The following is a 25620-nucleotide window of genomic DNA, read 5'->3' as shown; positions in this document are numbered from 1 at the left end:
TAGATTTCAATCCCATATGAACCATGTGAGCGTTAGCCCTACAGGTGGAAATGGGACCACCCTGGTCAGAGTTTTTCTTTGTTCTTGTGTGGGCCCATTTCCACCTGTAGGGCTAACGCTCACATGGTTCATATGGGATTGAAATCTAGCACTTCACATTACACTCTGTTCAGTTAACTCTGTTTAAAATATAAGTGCTACACGGCCAACGTTTGCATAAACGTAACCTTTCCTTGAATTTGAAAACCAACTTGGCGGCTATCGTGAATAAGGCCTATTCGCGAACCTAATTCTATTAATGAACACGTTTACATTCCGGACACTTGCAAGGCCCTTGGCAATCCCAAGTGACGTTTCTACGGCTTTTTAAGCACTCATTTTGTATTCGTAGGCCATTTTATGCTCAAGAAGGTCATAGTATTTTGACCGAAACGTCCTTTTTACATAAGTTTTTTAGTCAGTGACAAGTTTTTTAATTCTCTTTAACACTTGCCGTGTGGGGTTTCTAGATAAGGCATTATTGAAGGGTATTAATGGAAAGACTTCCTATTTAGAGATTGACTTGCGATGTGAATGATAAGACTAACAGGCACTAATGACCTTATGGATAGTTTAGGATAGTTTGTAGATTAGGACTTTATAGACTTACGGAGGACCCTCTTGTTTTTTGATTGGATTTGAAACGGTCAGGCGGTATCAGCATTGTGATATACGATTTAAAATGATGTTGACTGTGTTGTATTTTCAGGCTTGCAAGCCTGGTCTCATCACAGCTGGTCTTATGGATGCCAATTCGGAAGTTTTATACGTCAATAAACGTCTCAACTGGGAGACTTAATTTGACGATGCCATGGCAAGCAATGAGCAAGTTCATTTGGCTTTTCACGTAGCCTTATCACATGCAAGTACAAATCAATGAACATTTATTATTTTCTCAGCTATTCTGTGAATTAGTTTCTCAAACGCTGTCCTCGAATGTTTTTTTAATGCTCCCCGCTTCCTTGATGAACCTTGATGAAAACAACGAAGCCGAATGTAACTGTTAATCAGTGATTAATATACAGAATAGTTGATGTGTACGTATGTGTTGTCCGTAACTAAGGACACATGGAGCGTGGAATCAATGTATATTAGGTTGAAAAATAAATAAAGAATACATACATTAAAGAAACATAAGTGGAGCCGTATCCGGTTTTCCTTTCGTAACAAGTAATCACATGAGCATAAATCCAAGTGCAGGTTGGACTAAATAAGTACAAGTAGTTTTTTCGAAGATCGACAAAATTGCACCAGCCTGTAGGGTACTACACGTGCGCGGTATGAAGGCGTTTAACACTTTCAGGTCGCGGAAACGTTAGCGATAACAGAAACAAGTTCCATTTGTCGGCAACACTTCCTAATCTGTTTTATTGTCCAACTTTATGAGGTTGACACAAGTTTTAAGGCCTCAAGTTGAATCTCTTGCACTTGAACAAATTGCTGCTGTAATAACAAATTGGAGAGTTAAATGCTATATTTAGTTGTTTCAGAGTAAAGTGTTCTTTCACTTTTAAAGACTTTAAACAAACTTTGTTATCTTTCTCCATGTATTCAAAATTGAATTTCTGGTGTTTCAGAAACACACCAGCACAAATCACGCGTTTTCGTCGCCCGGCTACAATATCTCACCTGTTTATCTTCGTGATAAAGAAAATCGTTAATCGCATTAAAGAAAAAAAAAACAAACGCAATGAGCAAGAAGAGACGGCAAGTAGCTTAGTAATTTGAAAGCAGTTTTCAGGAAGACACTGATACGTCGCACAGGAATACCATCACAGTCTTCCAAGGTGTTGGCAGTGCAAATGAGTATGCTTATCTATTGCAAGTCTATTTCAATGCCTTTCAATGTGTCTTGACTGCATTACGATTATCTTATTTACGGATCACAATCAGCTGCCTAGAGAATTGCCAGTCGTGATTACGGATGATTTGCGAGCCCCTGGCTGTGTTGACCAGTTTGTACTGAACTAGTCACATTCGTCCACATCGCACATTCTTCGACTCCTGTTACTTTGTCAAACTCTGCGGTTTTCTAGAAGTAGCTATTTATGTTATGAGATAATTCCAAACAAGAAATCATTATGTCGCCACCAATAATGTGTGGACGGTGACTAAATAGATTTTCGGTGCTAATTAAACAGACCTTGTCTCTACAAATGACCTGCGATCCAGACCAGTTCAAGTTGATATGAAACTTGCTCTCTGTTTAGGTATTTTGACTGAAAAAGCTGGTCAAGATAGTCTCAATTCTGATTCTTTGTTCTGATTTTCGTTGCACTAAGTTGAGTCTTAAACGCATATTCCTTGTGAAATAGAGGCATCCATCAAGTCAGCGTCATAATTCCTCGAGCTCGCGTGAGAAGATGGGGAAGTGATTTTAACACTAGTCAGATAACAAGATTCCATTTGATGACTTAAGTTTTCCTGGATTAGCGAGAGAAAAATCACGTGTGTGGTCGGGATGTACACACCGTACCTCGTGTGGGACTCGTTCAGAACAATTTTTTGTCAAGCTTTGCATACGGAATCTATTCAAAAGGCTTAGTCCATAATAAATCCTGAGATTTTGCAAAACTGATGTTAAAACTGAGTATACATTTTAACTGATGGCATTGTCAATTCAAAAACCGTGACTTGCTTTCGTGATCGTGGAACAATTGACAATTGTCTCCAAAGACACACCTTGTAAAATTAGATTTGTGCAGAGCATGTTACGCCGTTCTATAAGACCGATTTGACAGTATAAGTACTATACTGTTTCAGTCCGCTTTAGTTAGAATTACTTTAACTTATCGGTTATCGAGATGTAAAATCGATGTGAAGAAGTTGATGATGGTATTGATGTTGGCCATAAGGCTAGGTTTGATTTTCTGTCTCTGTTATCGTACGTAATCCTCTCAATTCGCCAGAAGGTCAGTCACTGAATGTTCTGGGGGAACTTCTTTTCCATAGGCACCATAAATGAAAGGTGGAATTGTTTGAACCAAAATATAAAAAGGATAGTTTTTATAAACATACACGTGGCTAGGAAAATGCGTCAATGCGAAGGGAACTCGAAGGATCTCCAGTGTCTGGTACAATCGTGTTTGTGCTGGAATCCACGGCATTGAGACGTTTGGGAAGGATCATGGCTCACACTGTCGTTAAAAACAGGGAAATCCTGTTATTCAAGGACAAGCTAAAACGACCTAATTCAATCATTAAAACGTGTAACGGTTCCAAAGTTTCTTACGTAAACGGAAACCCAAAGTCTATTCAATATCTGTCAACGCACAGATGCGAAAATTTCGGTGGACGGCAGTGTAACTTCACTATAAAGATGTGTTCACAAATGCGCTTGTCAAGGATGATTTTGAATCGCGGTCATCTTATCTAAACGATGGATACTCTCCAATTGTCGAAGACGTCAACAAAAATTCAAATAAAACGATTAGTAACTAAAACAGTAAAAGGTAGCTGGATATTTTTTTATTGTTAAACAACCTCGTTCCCAGGGTCTCGCTCGCCCTAGGCGTTAAGATGAGAGACCCTGGGAACGAGGTTGATTTTTAAAGTGAACTTCATCACCAGTTTGTACTGTAACATGTTATATAGCCTGCGTGGCAGGCGCAAAAAAGGGGAGACAAGGGGAGAAAAACGCACGAGGGGAAAAATGGGCTTGAGCGCCTGCCCTAAAAGCCCAGTGTTTCGCATTACGCTATTTTAGAAAATACCATAAGACTTTTTCCGTTTGTCTCCCCTCATTTTGCATAAGCATTGTTTTTGTTTTCTCTTGGGACCATCGTAAGTCCCAAGAGAAACTGGGAACAATACCGCTTATTCAAAAATTGGGGGAACAAAATAAAATTATTATGGTATTTCCGAAGTAGCCTATTTCTGGTAATTTGATTTGCCCAATCTTCCCAGTCCCCTCCCGTTTTCCCTCCCTCTCCCTCCCCTTTTAACGCCTGTCACGCAAGCGACGTGTTATAACGTAACGTGGGACCGCTGGTTAGCACGATGTGTGAGGCACCGCGGGGTAATTTACCGTGGGAAATTGCATTTACCATGATGTGTGTAGCCGCACCTATTATTAACAGTGCCAAGTTTAACTTTATAACTGGTAAAATGAAAGGAAACAGTGTAACTGTTAACTTCTGGGAGCTTGGATATTACATAAATTCTGTTAAAATTCCGGAAACTAGGAAATTACTCCAAATCTCCTTTATTCCACAATTCGAAGGAGATCATATTGAGTGGCTTGAACTCACAGTTTGCGTGGCCAGTTGGCATGGGGTCAAAATTATCAAATCCCACAAGGAAAGCAACCAAATTATGGGAAAACCACTGTAAACTATACATCAACAATTTAATATTGCATAACTGATTTCCACTAATGCCTTCCTCGGTTAATGAATTATACCCCTTTGGCTTCTTATGCCATCCTCTGGAAGGACTTTGGTTCTTCGTTCTTTAACCCGAGTCTTTCTACTGCGCCCCCAAGTACTACAGTTGCATCAAAGAAATCAGTAGACTTAAATATTTTTGACAGTCAAGTGTTGACTCTTCTACTGACCGGTCAATACCAACTCTACGTTGAGAAAAAGTCCTTTGAGCGTTCTGAGCGCTCTTGGAAAAAAATCTTTGTCAGTCCAATAAATAGATTACCTGGATTTGCCAATTACACAGATGAATTACTGGATAAGAATTTCCGAACGGGAAAAGACCTTTCGAAAAAACGTTATTGGAACGCACAAGTATCTTTGCTATAATAATTCAGTAAACGTCCTCGTGTAACAAGATTGACTCATATGAAGTACCTGCCATTCTAGGGAAGGCACTTAGAGACCACGTATTCGTGACATCTAAAACATTGCAAATAACTGTGGCCGACAAAGTACTGATAAGCTCAGTGATACACTATTATTTAACCGCAATATAAGTGGATTTTCCTTCACCTTCTTTCAACCATCAAATAAATAAAGATATCATCTGCCCCCAAAAATCTCTGAGCCTTTTAAGAACATTTATTTTATTCATTCATAATGAATATACAACGTATCGCACGCAATCTGAGGAGTCCTGCGCTCTTTACGGTTAACAAGGTACTTTTTCACTATGTTCACAATGATAAAAACTGGCCTGATTGGCCGAGATCGTTCGTGAGGATTCTTCGACCGCTTGAAAGGTGAATTAAGAATGGATATGACAATATAGCTTCTCGCTCGGCGAACTCTTATGTGCATCACTTTAAATTAATCCGGAGAGAGGAAGAAATATATATTTATCTTTCAAACTGTGGAATTCCATCCCGTATGCGATCAATTGGAGCACCATATCGAATCAACAGCGCCGCAGCGTCAAAATTTCCCGCCATTACAGCTATCTCAAGCGGTGTGAGTCCGTCAGGAGTCTCGCTTGTCAGTTGTAGTCCAAGTTCTATGAGATTTTCAGCGCAGTCCGTAAGACCACAAGCGACTGCTTCGTGTAAAGGATAAAGTCCAAGTTTTGGTAGTGCATCTAATGACAGCTTGCCTTGTTGAATATCATAAACAACATCATCCATATCTATGTTAAGCTCGTCCACGATCATGCCATATCTACGGCTTTGCTCGTTGCGACAGTTTATTTTGTATTCCTTTCGTTTTCCCCCTGGATCCCGAAAAGCGTTTCTTCTCTCCAGTTTTTCTTGTTTGGTTAAAGAATTTTGACTATGAGCAACACCACTTGAGTCTTTTAGCCTGTTTCTTCCTCTGCTTTTGTTTACCTCTTCACGGTCTGTCATTTCCCCTTCTTGTTTCATGTTGAGTTTCGACTTCGTTAAATTGTGTCCTTGTCAGAGATATAATCTAGCTCTGGTACAACTGATTCGTGTCTGAATGCGTTTCCCCTTTTTTTAATGCTCCAGATGTATTCTGATTGGTTCTCGTCATCGTAAACAAAGAAGTCTCTTTTTATAGTTAAGAGGTTTAAGTATTTATAACGAGATCAAATTTGAGCGTTGTTTATGCAGTTCATTAAAAAAACAAATCATCAATCATGTAATGATTTCATTGCACGAAATCGTGTTTGCGTGAAGTAATGTCAAAAGTTTAGAGTTTTGGAATTCTTTAAGACACAAAAAAGATAGTCTCAGCGGATGTGGTCACATCCCACCGAGTTTAGCTTCTCTTTGTCGGTCACGAACACTCAATTATTTCTGCGCAGTTTGCTATCATAGATGGGCCGAAGACCGATCGCTTGACCTCTTCGTCATTCTTGGGTTATTTATTTACGTAATGTAAAAAGGTCACACCTACGCAAAATAAGTCAGTTTGATATTCTTTGAAGCATTTTTGCGGGCATTTTTGTTTTATAGCAGAGAGTCCGGTTTGAAGAGAAACCAAATTCATTGTCAATATAATTCATCAGACTTAATTTAATTATCCTTGATAAAGAAATATCATTAAAACCTGCTGGTGGCTGTGCTCAGGTCTTTTGAGTTATAATCCTTTTTAGATAATAGGTCAGACCCGAAAAAATCCCACAAGTTACGTTTTTGTATGATACCGGAGTACAATAGTCAGAGAAGTTTTCTTCTACTTATTACTTATCAAACATGTCGAAAAAGATCAATCAATGTTATTTGCATTATGTTTTTTTAAGGAAAGAATGTCTTTAACGCATATTTCAAAACGTGATGTAAGGGAAGGCATAAATCGGCTTATATTATATTGAAGTGAAAGTGAGTGAACTGCAGGTCTGCGGTCGACACGTGTGTCACGCATATCCAGATCGAGCGCTGATTGGTGGCTTTTGGGCCCACGTTTGGTATCCCATCTAGGACGCGACGGCAACGAAAACGTCACAAATTTTGCATATTTAATGAGCAAAAACAATAGCTTTGCACGCTCTGCACGTGCATTTTTCATTTTTGTACATTTTTTTCACGTTTTCGGCAAATCTACGATGTGAAATGACCAATTCTCAACTTTTACGGAGAACGTGAACAAAAGGCAGCGAATTTGAATTTCTGTCGTAGATTCAATACCGCACCTCCTAATTCAGTTCCTGGGGAGTTACACTAGTTTTTAGAAGTTAGACAAGCCGACATAACGACGAAAAAGATTAATAAACCTGAACTTGCAATTTTAAATGACGTTTTCGTTACCGTCGCGTCGCAGATCTTAAAGTCCCTAGTATCCCTGACCCAACGCTGCGAAAGGAAAAGTGGGTGGAATAACACTTTACACGTCAACCACTGAAGTCGGAACGGAACAAAATTTCGCAAAGCTAATCACGTAGAATTTAGAAGAATTTAAAAATTCTTGTAAATTCTACGTGATTAGCGTGTTAAAACACAGAATATTTAAAGGAAAAACTGTACCGTATTTCGATGTTTAAAAAAAAACTATGATTTCTCGCAAGCAAGCAACCGAGGACAATATTCTCGTCGGTGTAGGGTGGATCAACTGGGTTAATCTAATCGGCGTAATTACAAATTGAAAAAGTAAATATTTTTGAGAGAGAACCGATACAACGCAGATTTGATTTAATAATGTACTGTATTTCGGCTAGCTAAACCATCCTTCTTCAGGTACAATGAGAGTTTATCAAATTTACATTGGATTGCTTCTATGCACATATATATAGCAGATGGATGTTGACGTAATACTGGAAAAGATGTTAGTTGCAAGTACCATATTTTATCACTTTTTTCCAGTATCACTTCAACATCCATTTACCATATGTATATGTCCAATGTAAACTCTCATTGTACCTGACGAAGGCTGGTTTGGCTAATATATTACATTACTAATACAAATCTACGTTGTTTATGAATTTCTTAACCATATTCACCATATTTTATAACCTGCTATCAGGCGTTGTTTTCTACCCTACCTAAAGAAAAGGAGGCCTGACAATAGCCAGCGAAAACAACCGCCTTTTATCGCTCCCGGCCGCTAGGGGCGTTCCCCCGGCTGGCCTGACGCCTGAAGCGGTTGAGTGCGATTTCATTACGTTAATTACCAAAATAATGTGGAATAGGATTTTTGTCATCAGCCCAAATCACGTTTTCGGGCTCAACCGATTGCTTTTTTTGAAAAAAAAAAACTTGGTTACTCGCCCTAAATTTTAGCTTCAAACTTATCAAAGGCATTTCCCCCTAATTTTTTAATAGGATGACATTTGACACAAAGTCTGGTAAGAAAACGGAAGATAAAGATTGTGAAATGTGATTTTTTGTACAAACTGAGAAACCGCAAGTCGGCCAAGTCGCACCTCAAAATCGTTTTCACCAAACTTGAATCTTTTCGTAAACAATCTTGAAGCCTTTCAACTGTCAATGAAAACCTTCGATTTTGCGTAATTTTTCAACCTTCGTGATTTTTGGTGTAGAAAAACTTAGCAAAGACAACCGGTCATGACAGTCCTCTATTGCCGTAGGCATTCAGTCTGATTTCCACAACCTTCAATAATTTTGTTCCCGTTTACTATAGTCAAGATTTATAATCATTATGGCAATGTAACAAGAGTTCGGAGTTGCAACAAGTCAGCGGCTCACGCCGTTATTACCGCTTGTCTCATCTTTTTTTAAAATATAAACTAAAAAAAGAAAAAACGACCCTCGACATCTATATAAACTGTAAAAATGAAAAAAGTACCCTCAACCCTCGGCAAATATAGAAATATGTATATGTCCTTGGTGGTGTAGTGGTTATCACACCCGACTAGTACGGTGGGACGTGGGTTCAAATTCCGCTCAGGGTGAATTTTCTTTCAAACCTATACTCAGTTAAAAATATGATTATATGGGGTGTACAGGGTCAAGGTTTCTTCCATGTACTCTTCGTTCACAAATCTCTTAAGCCTGTATCTCTTGTGGATCCTTCCGGCCTTGTCATCCGCTAAGTTGACTACGGTCGTGTATCATTAAGAGAAAATTTGCCGGAAGGCCCGGCCACGCCCTGATAACGTAAATCACCTCTTCGATTGCTGTGTTGCCAGGCCAATTCAAAACAACACTTCTACTACTGGGGAAAACACTACAGGTATTCGATACTTCAAACTGTCATTTGTGGGTGTTTTCCTTTCCTGTCACAAGCAAAAAACTAAAACACTTGTTGGACGTTTAGTGCAAAGATATAGGCATCAGAATTGTTTTTTCTTCTTTCAAAATCAAGAATTTTTTTCAGTTTCAAAGATCCTATTCCAGATGCATTAAAATCTATGGTTGTGCATCAATTTACTTGTGCGGAATGTGACTCCCGTTACATTGGCGAGACGTCACGCCACTTTGCAACCAGGGTAAAAGAGCATCTCTCGACTGACAAAAATTCTCATGTATTCAAACACCTGAACGGTTCACCCAGTTGTAACCGCAAATGTTCGGTTGATTGTTTCAAGATTGAAGATTCAGCCAAAACTAGACATTGTCTTAAGCTCAAAGAAGCGATCTACATCAGCCGCTTAAAGCCAGAACTAAATTCGCAATTACAATACAACAATGATTTTTGCTTCGACGGTGACTCGATTATGTAATTAACACTCGTGCACTTGAACGCGCAGAATTGTAACTGTTATTTTATTTTAAATTTCAAATTGCTAACGTACTCAAATTGTAAAAGTATTTAAAACAGTGGAAAAGGAAACAACACATTAAACTGATGATGACATGAGTCATGCCGAAACATGTCTTTAAAACGTTGTATCCTGAGCTTGGAGAAAACATTAGAAATGTTAGGGCTCTAAGTAAAATTTAATCCTCCAGGGAACGTCCCCTCGAGTCGCACACTCCTGAGAAGGACGTCTGAATCAGAAAGAAAGGAGACAGACACAGAAAGGCGGGAAATCTTGTGACCAAAACTTAAAAAAAAATTATCTAAAAAAACTATAAAAAACTTCCCTCGACATTTTACCCTCGACCCTCAACAGTTTACCCTCGACCCTCGACAAAAACCTACGCTCCATTTTTTTCTTATTTACTTACTTATCGTCATCGGGCCCATGAGGACTGTTAAGGCCGGCCAGAAGATTGCGCCATCCATCCCGGTCTGCCGCCGATGCGACCGCAGCCCTTCACGAATGCTATCCCAGCTGGTTTCTTTCTTTCTCCACAGTCCTCGAGATGTTACTAGGACTAGTCTTCAATATGTGTCCTATCCATCGCCATCTTCTTACTCGTATAAGGGCTGATACCGGCGTACTCCCTGTTGCTTCGTAAAGCTATTCGTTGCTAAGATGGTTAGGCCAGAATCTCTTCAGCACTCTCCTCAGGCATGTGCGGTGAAACACATCCAGTTTGTTGAGATCAGTTGTTGTCACTCTCCACATTTCGGCTCCATACAGTAGCACGGACAGCACATTTGAGTTCAGGATGCGCAGCTTGGTCTTCTGGCTGAATCTGCCTGACCTCCAGATGTTCTGAAGTCTGGTGAAGGCAATTCTAGATAGTGTTAGTCGCCTCTTGATGTCCGCTTCTGTGCCACCAAATTTGTCAAGTACTGAACCTAGGTACACGAAGGATTCTACATCTTCCACCTCCTCTCCTTCTATCCTTATGTAGTCTGTTCATCTGAGGTTCATCCTAAGCGTCTTTGTTGGTGGTTACTAGTCTATCAGTCATCTCCTGGAGAACAGCAAATCTGCTTGAGATCAGAGCAACATCATCAGCATAATCCAGGTCTTCTAGAACTGATGTATGCTTCCATCTCAGGCCGCGTTTCCTGTTCAAGGTTTGTGTGCCGCATGACCCAGTCCATGATCAAGACAAAGATGAAGCCAGACATCACGCACCCCTGCCCCACACCGCTCTTCACTTCAAACCAGCTAGGATACCTTCCGCCTTCTGTAACACAGCTTGAGCTCTGATGGTATAGTGCCTTTAAAGTCCTGACAAAGATGTCAGGGATGCCATACTGCCCGGCCATAATGTCCCAAAGTCGCTCTCTGATGATACAGTCAAATGCCTTTGAAAAGTCAACGAAGTTAATGTACACTGGTGCTTGCCATTCCTCGCACTGTTCCAGGATGCTCCGTAGAGCAAACATTTGCTTAGAAGCTCCCCTTCCAGATCGAAACCCTGCCTGTTCCTGCCTTATCATCTCGTCCACACCGCTCTTCACTCTGTCAATGAGCACCCTGCATAAGATTTTGCTCGATACGGAGAGCAGGGATATACCTTGATAGTTATCACACTCAGTGAGGTCTCCTTTCTTCGGCACTGGATAGCTCTCTTGATCTCGGCAATTGAGATGTCACCAGTCTCGATGCTTGTGATGACTTTAGGTGCTTTATCTATTTCTGGCAGTGGTATGTCGGGTCGTGGTACATTCAAAACTCCCTCAAAGTGCTCCCTCCACCTTTCTAAGACTTAATAATAATAATCGGTTTATTCAATATTATCAGTTCTAGCAATACAAGTATTGAAAACCAACTGACTTACAAGCAAGGCTCAAAATAAATATTTACAAAGGTATCCTAATAAATTAAAATCCACGTAATGTACACTATTTATTGGTTAAAAAGCATAGTTGGGATAAAGCTACGTTTGAAACGCTCAGTACGCACTGCCAGGAGTGTAAAATTAGAAGAGTTGCGCAGAGAAGTAGCAGAGTCATTAGCATCACGGCGCCGGGGAGGGAGCAGGGGTATGAAACGTGGATTAGCAAGACTACTTAACTTGAAAAAACTTTTAGAGCACAAGGACTCACGACGCAGAAGAAGACTTGGTAAATTCAGCGCCTCTAAAGCTGACGCATAAGCTTCAGTCGTCTTCATTTATAAGCCACTTGCCTTCTTTATCTTTGATGGTAGTCATGTTCCTTCTTTGTCCAGCTATCTTTCTAATGAGCTGGTACAGGTCACCGCTACAGTTGTTTCTGGCCGCTGTTTCAGCTTCTTCTGCAAAATTGTTCAGCCTTCTCCGCTTGTCTGCCCGGGCACTGGTTTTCACCTCCTTGTCCTTCACTGCAAATGCAGCAGTGCCTCTCTTCTTCAGGCGGGCAGATCGTGTACGTTCTATCTTCTCCTTTAACCTTCGTCGCTCTTCAATCTCCCTGTAGGTAGGTCTCTCCACTGATCCAGTCATTCTTCACTCTTCTCTTCTCTCCCAAACCTTTTTGGCACTCTCATTGTAGACCTTCTTGAATTGTCCCCACCTCTCTTCAATGTCTTCTACGTCATCTGTCGCCAACGCCTGGAATCGGTTACACACTTCCAGCCGAAATGCTTCTTTGACACAGGGATCTCGAAGCTTTGTGGTGTCGAAGATGATCTTCTCCTTACTCTTCCTCTTTGTACTACATAGCTTCAGCCTAACCTTTCCCATAACCATGTGATGGTCCGAGTTGGCGTCTGCCCCTCTCATTGCTCGAGTGTCCATCAGTGAACCTCTGTATCTACCCTTGATGATGATATGGTCGATTTGATTCTGATTCCTTGCATTCGGGGAGGTCCACGTGATCTTATGAATGTCTCTATGCTTGAATAGAGATCCACCGATCACCAAATCGTTGTTGCCACAGAACGTCGCCAACCTCTCTCCGTTCTCGTTCATTTTTCCAAGTCCATGTTGCCCCATCACCTTCTCCCATCATTCATTGTCCTCTCCGATTTTGGCATTCAGGTTCCCCATTACAATTTGTACATCATGCCTGGGTGTTGCTTCTACCTCTCGCTGCCGCTGCTCATAAATTTTTTCCTTGGATTCGTCCTCTGCGTCATTGGTGGGCGCGTACACCTAGATGATGGTGAGTTTTGCAAGGGGTGAGTTAAAGCGTGCACTCATGACTCTCTCATTGACAGGGTTCCACTTCAACAGTGTTCTTCTTACTTCCCTCTTCAGAATGAGTCCTACTCCTCTATGATGCTCCTCTTCTGCTCCTGATTACAAGATGCTCTCACCTGTTGCTGTTTTCAGTTCTCCAAAGCCAGTCCATCGTACTTCGCTCAGACCAAGAATGTCCAGATTGTACTTTCTGAATTCCCTGGTGACATTAGCAGTCTTTCCTATCTGATGAAGTGTTCGCACGTTCCAACACCCAAGTCCCAGGGTAGCTTTGGGTGTCAGGAGGGAAGCCCCAGGCGACTTAATCAGGTTGCGGGGATCCTTTAGGCTTTGCCCCACATCTGTCATACGCGTGATACTAGAATTCCAGCTTACAAAGCTATCCTCGGGCACCTCACACGTCGCCCGACGACACCCCCGGATGAGCTCGTCAATCATCGTTTCGGTTTCCGTAATCAGATAATTTTTACGGGGAGCGGGGTTTAGCCGCACGCCCAACCCCCAACCTGGAGGACCAGTGACTACCATTTAGTCTGGCCTCTACCCTTTGACCTGCCCGCCAAGGTTGGACCTACTGGGGGATACCCCCGACGCTAAAGGTCTCAAGGTCACTGAGGCACGCAAGCTCCCCCACCACGACAAGGCAGTAGTCTACATTTACTAATTATTACATGGGAATTCGGTCAGAAACACTTGTAGAGCCTTCATACCCCTGGACAAGTTTGTACTAACATCACAGCACGTGCTTATCGTCCAGAAAGTAAATTAAACACAATTATAAACCAATTATCTTTCCTACAAAAGTCTTTTGAAAGCGATAGCTTACTGCGTGAGAAAAATGTCGTATCCTATTGTCAGGAAAAGTCCATACTCTGAAAAATCAATCTGGGCTGAGTTCCGTCCCGAAATAATCCGTGAACCTGATTGCATCGGCAGCTACGCAACTGTAGATATTTTGTTTTGTGCAGACAGAAGGTAATGTTCCTTTACAAGTAAAAGTCGTCCCTGTAAAATCATCTCAAGTGAACCGAGGGTGATGCAAATCGATTTCACAGATATTTAGTTTTATTACGGAGATGAAAAGCCTGCTGGCAGGCGTTCGGGAAAGGGAGAACCGGCGGGAAAACGTCGTTCTCTGACCGCTTCTCCTTTTCCCGTCCCCTTCGAACGCCTGGCAAGCAGGCTAATAAAGAGTAAGGAATTCTCAAGTAAAGCTATCTTCCTCGCAGTTATGGACGCAATTTTAGCAATTATGGAGGATAGCCTTGATAACTTTAGATGGGTGTTTTTGGCTTGTCAACACCAATCACAGATATATGGATGGGTATGATCAGAATCATACACTTGTAACTTTTTAAGCAATATTCATAATTCTCCAAACCACAGTAGCATCAAACTATTTCCAGTGTATCTCTGATTGTCAACCTGGTTCAGGCAATGTGCGTGAAAAGAATTTAGTAAAGACAAACGGTAAAGCCGTGGGCCGCACTTGGAGACAGTATACCCTTATTATTTGCTTTCGTACAGCTCCATCCTGAAAGATTGTAGGTTTTGCTACAAAGTGTTGCTATTCTTGCGATACAAGTAAAAGGAAATCGTTTGATACTTGGCTGGAAAAAATAGAATTGCAAACTGAGACTAAAATCAAAATACAACTGTAGCCATCTGTCACGTACAAAGTCCATAGCAATCTCTCTTCGTCGCGATTGCGTCCGAAGTCGCTAATGTGTCAAGTGTACATTGATTGCAAAAGACGAGAGAGGCCGAATTAAACTTTTAGAGCTTCCCCCTACTTACCCAACAGAAACTTGAAATTCTCAACTGAAGAGATCGCAAATGCAAATAACTTGATCTAACAACAACAACATCTTATTATAATAAAACAGGTTTTACAATAGTTGTTGCCCACAATTAATATAGCTGTTTGAGGTGGGCAACAATAAAACATAATAAGAACAGGTTCATAATCTGTCAAATTATTATGATCACAAATCGAGTATAGACTGTTATACGGCCGGGCTTAAATGGCGCTATTAGGAGTTTCTGATTAGGTATTTTTCTACTGATTTTGTTCTTTTGTTTCATGGACATTAGTTATTTAGGACCCTGTCTTGAATCGGCGGTGCTGTTTTAATTATGTTCACTCCTTGTTGGTAGTAAAGATATGTTAGTAATCTGGAGTTAATGTAATGTGATGTAAGTCGTATATATGTTAATTATTTTATGTAATGTAGTTAAAATAATAAGCTCAATAATGCACGCATCTTATTGGTTCTCACCTATATGAACTATAAGAGGACAGACGCACAGCTGACGTCATCGCGCGCCACTTTTTTGTTCTTTCCACATTTTGGCGTCATCTATTTCTTGGTTTTCACAAAAACTTGTAATAGTTGACATTACAGCTGCCCTCGCTGTTTAAGTGCTACTATGACCAAAAAACAATTTTAATTTTTCTTTGGATTTCAACAAAAACAGTAACTGATCGAAGTTTTAAGCCTTGATTTCAAAAAGACACCTGTGTATTTTAACTGGAATTTTCCTGTTTAATTGTCCGCCGTTACTAAATATAAAATCTTGAAAGAGCTGGATCATAGACTCCAAGTAACCATATTTAATGTCGATAACTCGTAACAGTAATTCAACTGACAAACCGGAGGTCGATGGTGCGCTCATTTTACTCCCCCCTCTCCATCAGTGCTCCGTTTTACGGGTATTTAAAGCTACTTAGCTACACGGAAAGGAAAGAAGTCGAAACAAGGGTGCGAGATCCAGGAATCGAACTCAGGACCCTTTGCACCAAGGCCGCGCACTAACCGACTCTGCCATCCTTTCTCCTTGCTCAACAGTTTAAGAATGGAATGCGTGTGTTCGCGGCTGAAGTAATACGCAGCAAGGGAGTTTCGGGCTTTCAGACTATTAAACTCGTGTTTTGCATATATAATAAACACGAAACTAAAACCCGCAAACACACATGAAGTGAAGCGACTGGCACAAAGTACCAAACCACTCGCTTCCTTTCATAATACTCAGTGCACCCCTAAATAGGGATTTTTGATCAACTGCTACCCCTGTTTGTTTACAAAGTCCCTTTGGGAATTTTCTATTTACGTCATCCTAACTATCTCTTACTTGAGGGTGCGAACAAGAGAAAACGTCATCATTAGCCACCGATTCCATGCGGCCCCTGATCAAGCAAATCGAGAGTTTTTCTGCCCTACCTTTACCTATTACAACTGTAAGTACTGATTAAGGACGGTGCCCACTATATATTAGGGAGCTTAAGCAACGACAACGGCGACGGCAACGAGAACGTCACGAATTTGCATATTTAGTGGTTAAAAACAATAGCTTCGCACGCCCTGCACGTGCGTTTTTCACTTTTGTCCATTTCGTTGCCGTCGTCAGCAAAACAACAACAGGGAGCTTTAGCAACGACAACGGCGACGGCAACGAGAACGTCACAAATTTGCATATTTAGTGGGCAAAAACAGTAGCTTTGCACGCTCTGCACGTGCATTTTTCATTTTTGTCTCTTTCTTTGACGTCGTCTGCAAAACAACAACGTGAGTATTGTGTATTGAGTACGTGTATTGTGAGTGACTAAATTAATTAGAAGAAAAAACACTGACTCTGCAAAAGGGAGCCTACATTACAGGAGTTCTGTTGCATGGAACAAAATGCCTTTGCAGGTCAGGCAGCAGCTCAATTTATACATTTTTTAATGCTAAAGATTTTTATGACCGTTTTCAGTCTCAGTGGAATTTTAGTTTTAAATTTTGATTGGGACCATTTGATAGGTTAATGAATTTTAGGTCTTTTAGCCGAATTCATTACACAACTCCTTGGAAGTTAAGACCATGCTTCGTGAATAGAGCGGTTTTCAATTGAGTGTCGAAAGTAATTGGCGAATTACTTTGGTTTTGCATGATTTTACTCAGTGATTGGTTCAAAGTTCTCGCGCCGCTTTTTCAACCAATCAGAAATGAAACCAAAACTAATCGTGGCTCGCGCGGGCACATTTTGTCGCGCTCGATAAGGTGGGACACCTTGTTGCTCATGATGTTTCTTGGGCGCGCAAACGCGAAAACGCGCGGGACACAAAATGAATGTTGTGTTTCCATGCTGCGCAAACTGGGAAACATTTGTTGCGGACACAAAGTGTTTCTGAACAAAATCAGAAACATTTTTTGTGTCCGCAACAAATGTTGCGCGCGCCGGCAAACGGGGAAACATTTGTGTCGGCAACAATGTGTCCTCGTTTGCCAGTACCTTGAGTGAACGGTTGACCAGCCGTCTCAAAATTGAAAATTTGAATATTATTCGCTCTTTCCAAGCAATGGATGCTCGCTAGACCTTGGAACTTAGTCAAGGAGAAGTAAATTTATCCGTGTTGCCATCGCCGGAGTTTGAGCGTGACTGATGCCGGGGAAGTGTGATTTTATCGGCGAGATGTGAGGTAAACTAGAAATTAGTTGCCACTAGCCTTTCCTTTACATGTATTTAGGTACGAGTGACCCCTGCGTTCAATCAAGCAAATAACCACACAAAAAGCGAGAAAGTCACCACGACAATAAAGTACGGCTTGTTTATTGAGAACTTTGGCGTGTAAATACCTTTTTCAGTTTGTTTTCGAGATTCCCATACAAATCCTTATATTTTTTTTATCCTGTGAGTCTGGGCTGCCTGTGGTATTACAGGGCCTCCCACTCGAAAAATTTCGTTATTCCATTATTCCAAAAAAAAAAGAACTTATTATTCCAAAATCGACAAATCGCGGCAATTCGATTATTTCAAAGGAAGTCGTTATTCCGACCACAAAATATTAAAAATTTCCGTTATTCTTGTTCCATTATTCCTCTTCACCCTCCGAATATGAGATGCTTTTCAAATGAAGAGATCTCAAGTCAACAATACGAATAATACTGTAATAATAATAATAATAATAATAATAATAATGATGATGATGACGTGTTCAGATGTTACTTTACTAGTGACTGAGCCCTTTGTTGAACTTGAGATGAAATAAATTTGTTGAATTTGTTGAACTTGAGATGAAATTTGGGCTCGTTACTGGCACTTTATTTGAAGAACCATTGAATTTTATGAACTTAAGAAATAATGCAATTAATTCTTCAAATTTTTTTTGAGTTCGCGTAGTTTCAAACTTATGTGAACTATAAAAACCCGCCATCTCTCAGGAAGTGGTCCGTTAGCTCAGTCGGCAGAGCGCGGTGCTGATAAATGTGCTAATAGGTACGCCGAGGTCGAGAGTTCGAGCCTCTCACGGACCATGTACGTTTTGTTCTTTCTTTTTTTTTGCATTTAATATTACAAGTCACACAAGCAAGTTAGTTTTACACAGTTGGTCTTACATGTCCTTACATATGTAATTGTTCCTTAGTGCGGGCTAAGGTTGGCAAGGGAATATTGACTGACACGTATGACACAGCCCTATTCTCTTCAAACAGCTTTGCGTGTTATCATTAATTTGACAAGTTTTTGCAAGTGAAGGGAAGCTTTTGATATGGCCTAACATATTGCTTAAGTTCAGTGAATTGACAGATCTCTGTAAAGGCGCATGAATCCTTCAAAATACAAGAAAAAAAAATGGCATCGCCATATGATCGCATTCCGGCAAATAACACCGCAGATGTTTTGTTTTGTTAACATCTTCCACGCCGGACACTATCGTATATTTGCATTTCTGAAAGTAAAAGGAAGTTTTAACCTCCCTGAAACGGCGGGTCTAAAACACAGGTCACATTCCACAGGTCACTCGTGGCAGGTCATTGTTTTACTTTCTTGAAAGTAACCCAAAACCCTCAATTTGGCTAACCCTTGGCCTAAAAACCAACCTTAGGCCTAGTGTTAGCCAAATTGAGGGTTTTGGTTACTTTCCAAAACATAAAACAATAACCTGCAACAAGTGACCTGTGGAATGTGACCTGTGTTTTAGACCCGCCGTCCCTGAAATGGGATAGCGGAGGTTTATGCTGAGGCAGTACCGACATAGCCTGCGAACGCTAGAGAGAGAACTACCACCGGAAATCTAGCACCGAGCGAAATGTTGTCGGTTGTCCGGCAATGTTTTAAGGGTCTCTGTGGGTGCTTATGCTTACCATTTTAATACCCCAAATAATCCGGTGGGAATGATCGTTGCGTGAAGGTAAGCGATTTTCCGAATTTATTGACCAACCGGATGAGAATGGCGCTTACCATTTAACACCCAGCATTCCATACCGCTTATTTTACTCGATCCTGAAAACGGAACGATTCTCGCAATAAGGGAAGTTCCCGATTTCCATAGACGAGTTTTCACGCTCTTGATTGCATCATGGGTAATCAGGGCAACATAGCGGGAAACTAGTTTTGTATGGAAATTCAAAGCAAAATATACTGTACATGACTCTACTTCATAGACTTTTGCCTTCATAAACCAAACAAATAAGTTCAAGTTCACAACTTAGATGAATTGGACTTGGGATCTATTTTTTGGAATTCCTAAATATTGCTTGTTTTGTCCCCATACATTCTCTGTAATTTTGTGCCTTTGGAATTACAGGAAAATTATGTATGGCAGAAACTCATTTTAATAAAATAATTTCTGCAATAGCCATTCTCTCCAAATTTATTCTGCCGCACCTTTGAGCGCATCTCTTCTGTTTTGGAAATGGGCCCACTCAAGGACAATTCCCAGCCTGGTCTGACTTTTTATCTGTCCTTGAGTAGGCCTATTTCTATTAGTAGGGCTAATGCTCACATGGTTTACATGGGTAGAAAATAGCACTTCACATCACCCTCTCATAGTTAACTATGTTGAAATATAGGTGCTACACGGCCAACGTTTGCATAAACGTAACCCCTTGTACTTACAGTTACACATATTCATTGCCGAGAATTTGACATCTTCAATTCCCACAACCTGCTCCCGTCTGATCTTGTAGCTCAGTCGCTAGAGCAGCAGTGTTCTAACCCCAAGGTCATGGGTTCAATTCCCACCCTGGTCAGAGTTTTTATCTGTCCTTGAGTAGGCCCCATTTCAATTAGTAGGGCTAACGCTCACATGGTTTACATGGATAGAAAATAGCACTTCACATCACCCTCTCATAGTTAATTCTGTTGAAATAGAGGTGCTACACGGCCAATGTTTGCATAAATGTAACCTCTTGTAAGTTTTATAGGTATTGCTCAACATTTCCAACAAAACTTATTTCTGGGTTTCACGATTTTGGGCTACATTTTTATTTCCAGTCATTTATTTTGATTCCTGAGCTGACGTGAGCAGCCCAAGTATTGCATGTGTGGCTTACACGCACATGCTCAGCAGAAAACCCTTTTGAGCTTCCCTTAAGAACAAGTTTTTCCTCCATGAAAACCCAACAGAAAAGCTGAGCCTGAAGCTCCAAAAGTCCCAAGCAATAACCTCTATATCACCACACCTCCAACTGTTCTTTTAAGTAAATAGCAAAAGAAACAACACAAAATGATAGTTATTGACATTAAGGATGCTTTATTGACAGTCCATGAATTTCTGGATAGTTCAAACTTTGCCTTTCCTTCAAGAATGATAATTCCTGTAAACAGAAAGGAAAGAATGGTTACATTTTAAAAGCCTAGCCTATCCTTCATAAAAAGTATCAATAAATGGAGCTTAAGGCAAGAAGTCCCACTGCAAAAATGGCATCATTTTCATTGATGAGTTGACCACAGACAACATTAGAAATTCTCAGAACATGTCTTCATTTCATCCCTACCCCTCAACAAGCAATGGAAACACTTACTTGTTTACCATACCATCTTTGAGACACAATCGGGTCAAAGAATCATCAGCCTCACCCTACGCAAAGCAAAGGAACAGACTGCCATTATCATTAACCTGTTTTGTACTTTTTACCACAAATTTAATTCACATGTTATTTACATGTCGTATATCTCAAAAATTCTACCATTGATTTTAGCTCTGACGGCCAAGAATTTTTCATAAAGAAATATACCAGTTAACCAAGAGCGTGACACTGTACGAATTGTGTGGTTCCAGAAAATATCCTTCCCCCCCCCGACGGAGGCTCACGGAAATTCTGAGTGGTAGGGGGAGGGGGGGGGGGGGTCTGAAAGAGGCAAATTTCCAAAGGGTACGGGGGTACATAAAGAGCTTTTTTCCCCAGATCGAATAAACACTTACGTACTTTTCCAATTGATTCAAGGTAACCAAGAAAAATGGAAAATTCTATCCGTTGAAATAAAAGTAAGATTCCTTGTCATATACTTTCCATGATTATTCTGCCGCCAGACAACACAGGTAGCACTGATAGACACTCCTGAGCAGCCCGTTCAACGTGAAGTCAAACACAATGGCCGACTATTAAAGATTGCGCTGTTTTTAGCTTGAACACATTTGGTGTTTTTTCAGACGGCATTATTCATACAGTCAGTTGATTGAGATCATTTGTTTGTACTCATATTATTCCTGTTAAGTACAATTTCCCGCGAATTTCAAACCTTCCATAACTAGATTGTCAAATAGTTTCATCGTTATTTGTGTAGTTACGAGTTTGTAAATGTTGGCAAAGTTGATAATTTCAGTACCATAATTTTGTCCTGACGTATTTGTAGCCGTCAACGGCAATGAGAGACTGCAAAAATTTCATTTGGTTGTTTAGTTACCGGATTGAACTTGAAAAGTGTGTTTCACACACGAAATGTGTGACCAGTTGAAAAATCCTAAGGCATAAAAAAATGTACTGTCATTTTTAAACTACAGAGACATAGCGTATCACTTTATTGAAGTGTTCCTGGTGAAAGACAAATTGAACCGACATTTGATAAACAAGTGTTAAAAAAAACATGTTGCGTGACCGCTTAAGATTCCCGCTGATAAGCGAAGTCAGTTCACGGCTACACACACGCAAAATAATATAGACAGTACGGTTCACAAATTATACTACTGTAGATAAAAATTACACCAGTCCTGCAACATAAAAAAATATCATGGAGATTACTATAAGCATTGGTGTATTTTCCCAAGTTTCGCTGTGACAGCAAAAATAACTATGTACATGTAACAAATAGTTTCTTGTGTGTGGAATGTATTGTATTATGTAATTTGATATGTTGTTTTGACTACGCATAAATTCAAACTTTGACTAGGTTACAAAATGCATACGATATACACTTAAAATAGCGTCAACTTTCAGTACTTTTTTTGGATTTTTGAATGAAAACTTCTTTCAATTGAACAGAGAAAAGGTCAGTTGCCAGGACATTAAAGTGTTAAATAAGCTCAGTTGTTAGTTTGAACATTTCAAAGCGTCTGTAAATACGTCTAGAATTTCCACGGTCGTCTTTAGGAGAATAAAATTTTTATTACAGCTCTAAGTCAATCAAAATAAAGGAAGTCTCTTTTTTTGGATCTGGAATTTCCAAGGGGTATGGGGGACCAAGTGGCAAAATCATGGAAATTCCAGGGGGTGGGGGGAGTAACGCGAAGCCCTCTGGAACAGAAAATCCAGTGGGGTGGGGGGTCAAACTGGAAAAAACCCTCCGTGGGGGGTATGGATATTTTCTGGAACCACACATTGCACAAAAAATAAAAATCTGGCCAGTGCTCAACTACACAATTACATTGACAAATATCATATCTTTGCAAATCTTTGGAAAGTTGAACTTTGTTGGTCTTCCCTCTCAATTGAAAAACAACAAAAGATTGATGTACAAAGAAACAATCTGGAAGGTTTTCCGGAAATGTGGGCTGTGTTATAGAGTTGAGGGTCTCTCTGCATGTATTTCATTCTATTCTGCGATTTGCATTGTAGAGATAAGGAAGAACCATTAAGCCATTGACATCCAAACCGGCCGCAACCGGCCAGACTTAGTATTTTACTCTGTCTAACGCCAGACAATTTTACTCGTCAATAGGGAATCCCTGGGAGTCAATGGGTTAAGCACCAATACTAATCCCATATTAATTTGGTTGATGGAGGGGACAAAGTTTTTGATTACTTAACCCATTGACACCTCAAACGCCCTTGGACACCCCCAGTTGACGAGTAAAATCATCTGGTGTTAGACACAGTAAAATCTGTCAAGTCTCACTCCCAGATGTCAATGGATTTAATATTACTATCACCATAAGGTTTTAAAAAGTTATGGGTTATGTTAACTAACTAGGTTTTCATAATATCAATACAGATTATACGAAAGGGGGAAATGACACATGACAATGATTATTCCTTTAATTGCCCAGATAAGTGCGGGGATCATTTTTCTGTTTCATCTATAGCCTGCACTTCATACTGGTCCAACTCGATGAAATATATAACTGAAAGGATTGTTAATGTAGAACTGCTAGGAGCGATTTAATGTATAACTGCGAGGATTGAGGACTTCCTGGTCCGACTTGATTAATTTTAATGTATAACCGAGTATACGTTTGGAAGAAAATTTGCCCTTAGTGGGATTTGAACCCACGTCCGCCCATTACTAGTCAGGTGTGATAACCACTACACCACCAGGACAACCATGCTAGCAAAACAACAGTCAAAGGTATGATTTACGTGATTAGGGTATGAGCCTCCCAGGAATTTTTTTTTCAAGGGTGACAAGGTAAGGGAGCCTATACAATGTAGGTCCACTTGAAATCCAACGTAGGATCAAGTTAATGATACAAGACTATAGTCAACTTAGCGGATGATAAGGAAGGGTCCACAAGGGATACAGGCTGTTCGCTCAGGGTGAATTTTCTTTCAAGCCTATACTCAGTTAAAAATATGATTATTTGGGGTGTACAGGATCAGGGTTTCTACCTAGTATTCTCAGCGAGATGTATTATTAGGGTCGAACAGGAGCCTTGTCTATCTCTCCATTCTGTACTTTAAAAATGTAAGATTAGTTAAATAATGTACTCATGCTTTGACATGTGCAGTAACAAGAGCATACACAGACCAAGTGCCTGAGAAATCCACACAAAGCGTAGGTCTTGAAGTTGCCAGTGAATCTGCCTGTTTCATCAATCTAAAATACAAGTGGCAAAATTTTAAATTCACAGTTTGGGTTGGTTGTAACAAGCATAATGACATTTAGCTACTTCTTCTTTGGATTATAACCATCTGTGAAATGATAGACAGCACTGCTTTTCTGGCTAATTTACTATGGTACACCTCTGTAACAGGCACTGGAAGTGACACCTTTAGAAGCAAAGAATATCCATCATGGTCAAGATAACTAAACCTGTTTAGTATTAACTTGCTTGCAATGACGTGGCCCAGGTGTTCAACCACATGATGCCTGAACTAGCAAGGAGTATGTTATTGATATTTATGGACTTCATTCAAGCCCAAAATAATTTGTATCCAGAATGAGAAAAATTATGTTTGTTGGCAAGGTTAAAGTTTCAGTACTTATGAGACAATATGAATAACATCAATTTTTGACATGCAATACCGGTAAATCTTGTTCTTCCTTCTTATGTGTTCAACAGTCTACTGGGTACCTGGGCCCTTTCACTGGCATTCTTGAAACCCTTTTTCCACCCCTTAAATACGAGTTTTCCATAATGATTCTAAATGTAACCACATTTTACCACAACCACAGTTCATTTAAAAGTAATATGAGCACCAATCATTTGAGACATGCAACCTTTCGTAGCAGTTCTCAAATACTCAATGATAAATCTGTTTCGTTTTTTACCTCTCCGACGTTAATCTGGACTGAAGCGTGATCCTTTGCTGTTATCACACGGTTAGTGACAGAACTGAATACAATAACAGACGCACAAAGACACATTAAATATATGGAATTCTGTATATCAGCCCCAAAAATTGCAGCTGAAAGAACAGCGAAATGAGAATCACAAAAACGAATTTAGCGCGAAAAGGAAATAAGAACAGAAAGTGAAAAATAATGATTTCCACGTTTGGCGACAACTGACCATTTTCGCGGAACGTACAAATCCACATATTCTCCTGCTTCGTTTTGCATTGTTTATTATGACCTAAGAAGAAATTCGCAAAAGCGGCCAAGTATTAGTTTAATTAAGTGTCCACTGGCTTTATTTACGATTCCATCACGAGAAACATGTTTTACCACGTCCAACACAAATCTTTCACTCTTGCGACTCAAAGATGGCGGAGAAAGAGAACAAAACGTGCACAGTCCCAGCATTGCTAGCGCGAACGGCTCCTTCCCAGTCTTCAGTTTCCAATGGCACGGGCATTTCCGATAAAGATGACGACGATGACGGTGACGATAATGATGTTATGAGTTAAGGACAAGGACGGTGCCTACAAAAGTTATTGCGCATACGTTCTGCGCATCTCGAGATACTTGGGTTTCCCATCGGTGATGCTTACCAATACAGTGATACTTTTGCACGGTTTAAAACTGTCCGGAGAGAGTAGATTCTTAGTAAGTACTCTTGGTATCCAAAAAGAAAATTGGGGATAACCATGCATTTTTGAGAGATAATTAAGCTTCAATTTCAGAAAGAACGCCATACATTGCTTTGTATTTTAAAGCTTTTTACAAATATTATTTATGAATTATCTTTGAAAAATGCGTGTTTACCCCCAAAGATCTACATTTACTGCATAATCACACACCGGGGCAAAAATATCTTTAATTAGTAGGCACCGTCCTTAAAGTATTTTAGTATAAATACACAGGTTATTATGCAAAATCGCGCGCTCTCATTGGCTCACTATCGCGGATTACCAGCCAATAATCACCTCGACGGACAAAATGGCTGCCAGTAGTCGTTTTGCCAGTGTAAGTGAAGATGATTTCGCGTTGAAAGGTTTTTTTTTCTCTTTTTTGAAATAATCACCTGTGTATTT

The 25620-nt window shown here is 40.2% G+C and overlaps 2 protein-coding genes, 1 long non-coding RNA gene, 1 other non-coding gene and 1 pseudogene across 4 annotated transcripts; 1 reads left to right on the top strand and 4 right to left on the bottom strand.

Moving 5' to 3' along the window:
• Positions 1-630: 630 nt before the first annotated feature.
• On the bottom strand, positions 631-3433 carry LOC138044925 (uncharacterized). The gene is made up of 2 exons (XR_011131525.1): positions 3272-3433; positions 631-3176 (listed from the first exon to the last, which is right to left on the bottom strand). It is a non-coding gene; the product is annotated as an uncharacterized lncRNA (long non-coding RNA).
• Positions 3434-10667: 7234 nt separating this feature from the next.
• Positions 10668-11102, bottom strand: LOC138046848 (uncharacterized). Its single transcript, XM_068893427.1, has one exon. It carries the CDS (start codon positions 11100-11102, stop codon positions 10668-10670), a length of 435 nt encoding a protein of 144 aa, XP_068749528.1.
• A 17-nt stretch (positions 11103-11119) lies between these two features.
• LOC138046847 (uncharacterized) lies at positions 11120-12787 on the bottom strand (annotated as a pseudogene).
• Positions 12788-17993: 5206 nt separating this feature from the next.
• Positions 17994-18081, top strand: Trnai-gau (transfer RNA isoleucine (anticodon GAU)). The gene is given in 2 exon segments: positions 17994-18030; positions 18046-18081. It is a non-coding gene; the product is annotated as a tRNA-Ile (tRNA).
• A 2199-nt stretch (positions 18082-20280) lies between these two features.
• On the bottom strand, positions 20281-24967 carry LOC138047565 (small ribosomal subunit protein eS21-like). The gene is made up of 6 exons (XM_068894469.1): positions 24872-24967; positions 24717-24779; positions 24476-24539; positions 23732-23800; positions 20572-20627; positions 20281-20364 (listed from the first exon to the last, which is right to left on the bottom strand). The coding sequence occupies exons 2-6, from the start codon at positions 24764-24766 to the stop codon at positions 20349-20351; spliced, it is 255 nt and encodes an 84-aa protein (XP_068750570.1). The 5' UTR covers positions 24767-24779; positions 24872-24967; the 3' UTR covers positions 20281-20348.
• Positions 24968-25620: the final 653 nt, after the last annotated feature.

Source organism: Montipora capricornis, chromosome 4 (assembly GCF_036669925.1).
Source record: "Montipora capricornis isolate CH-2021 chromosome 4, ASM3666992v2, whole genome shotgun sequence".
NCBI classification, from domain to species: domain Eukaryota; kingdom Metazoa; phylum Cnidaria; class Anthozoa; order Scleractinia; family Acroporidae; genus Montipora; species Montipora capricornis.
The sequence above is the reverse complement of the archived record's forward strand: the minus strand, read 5'-3'. Positions and strand labels throughout refer to the sequence as shown.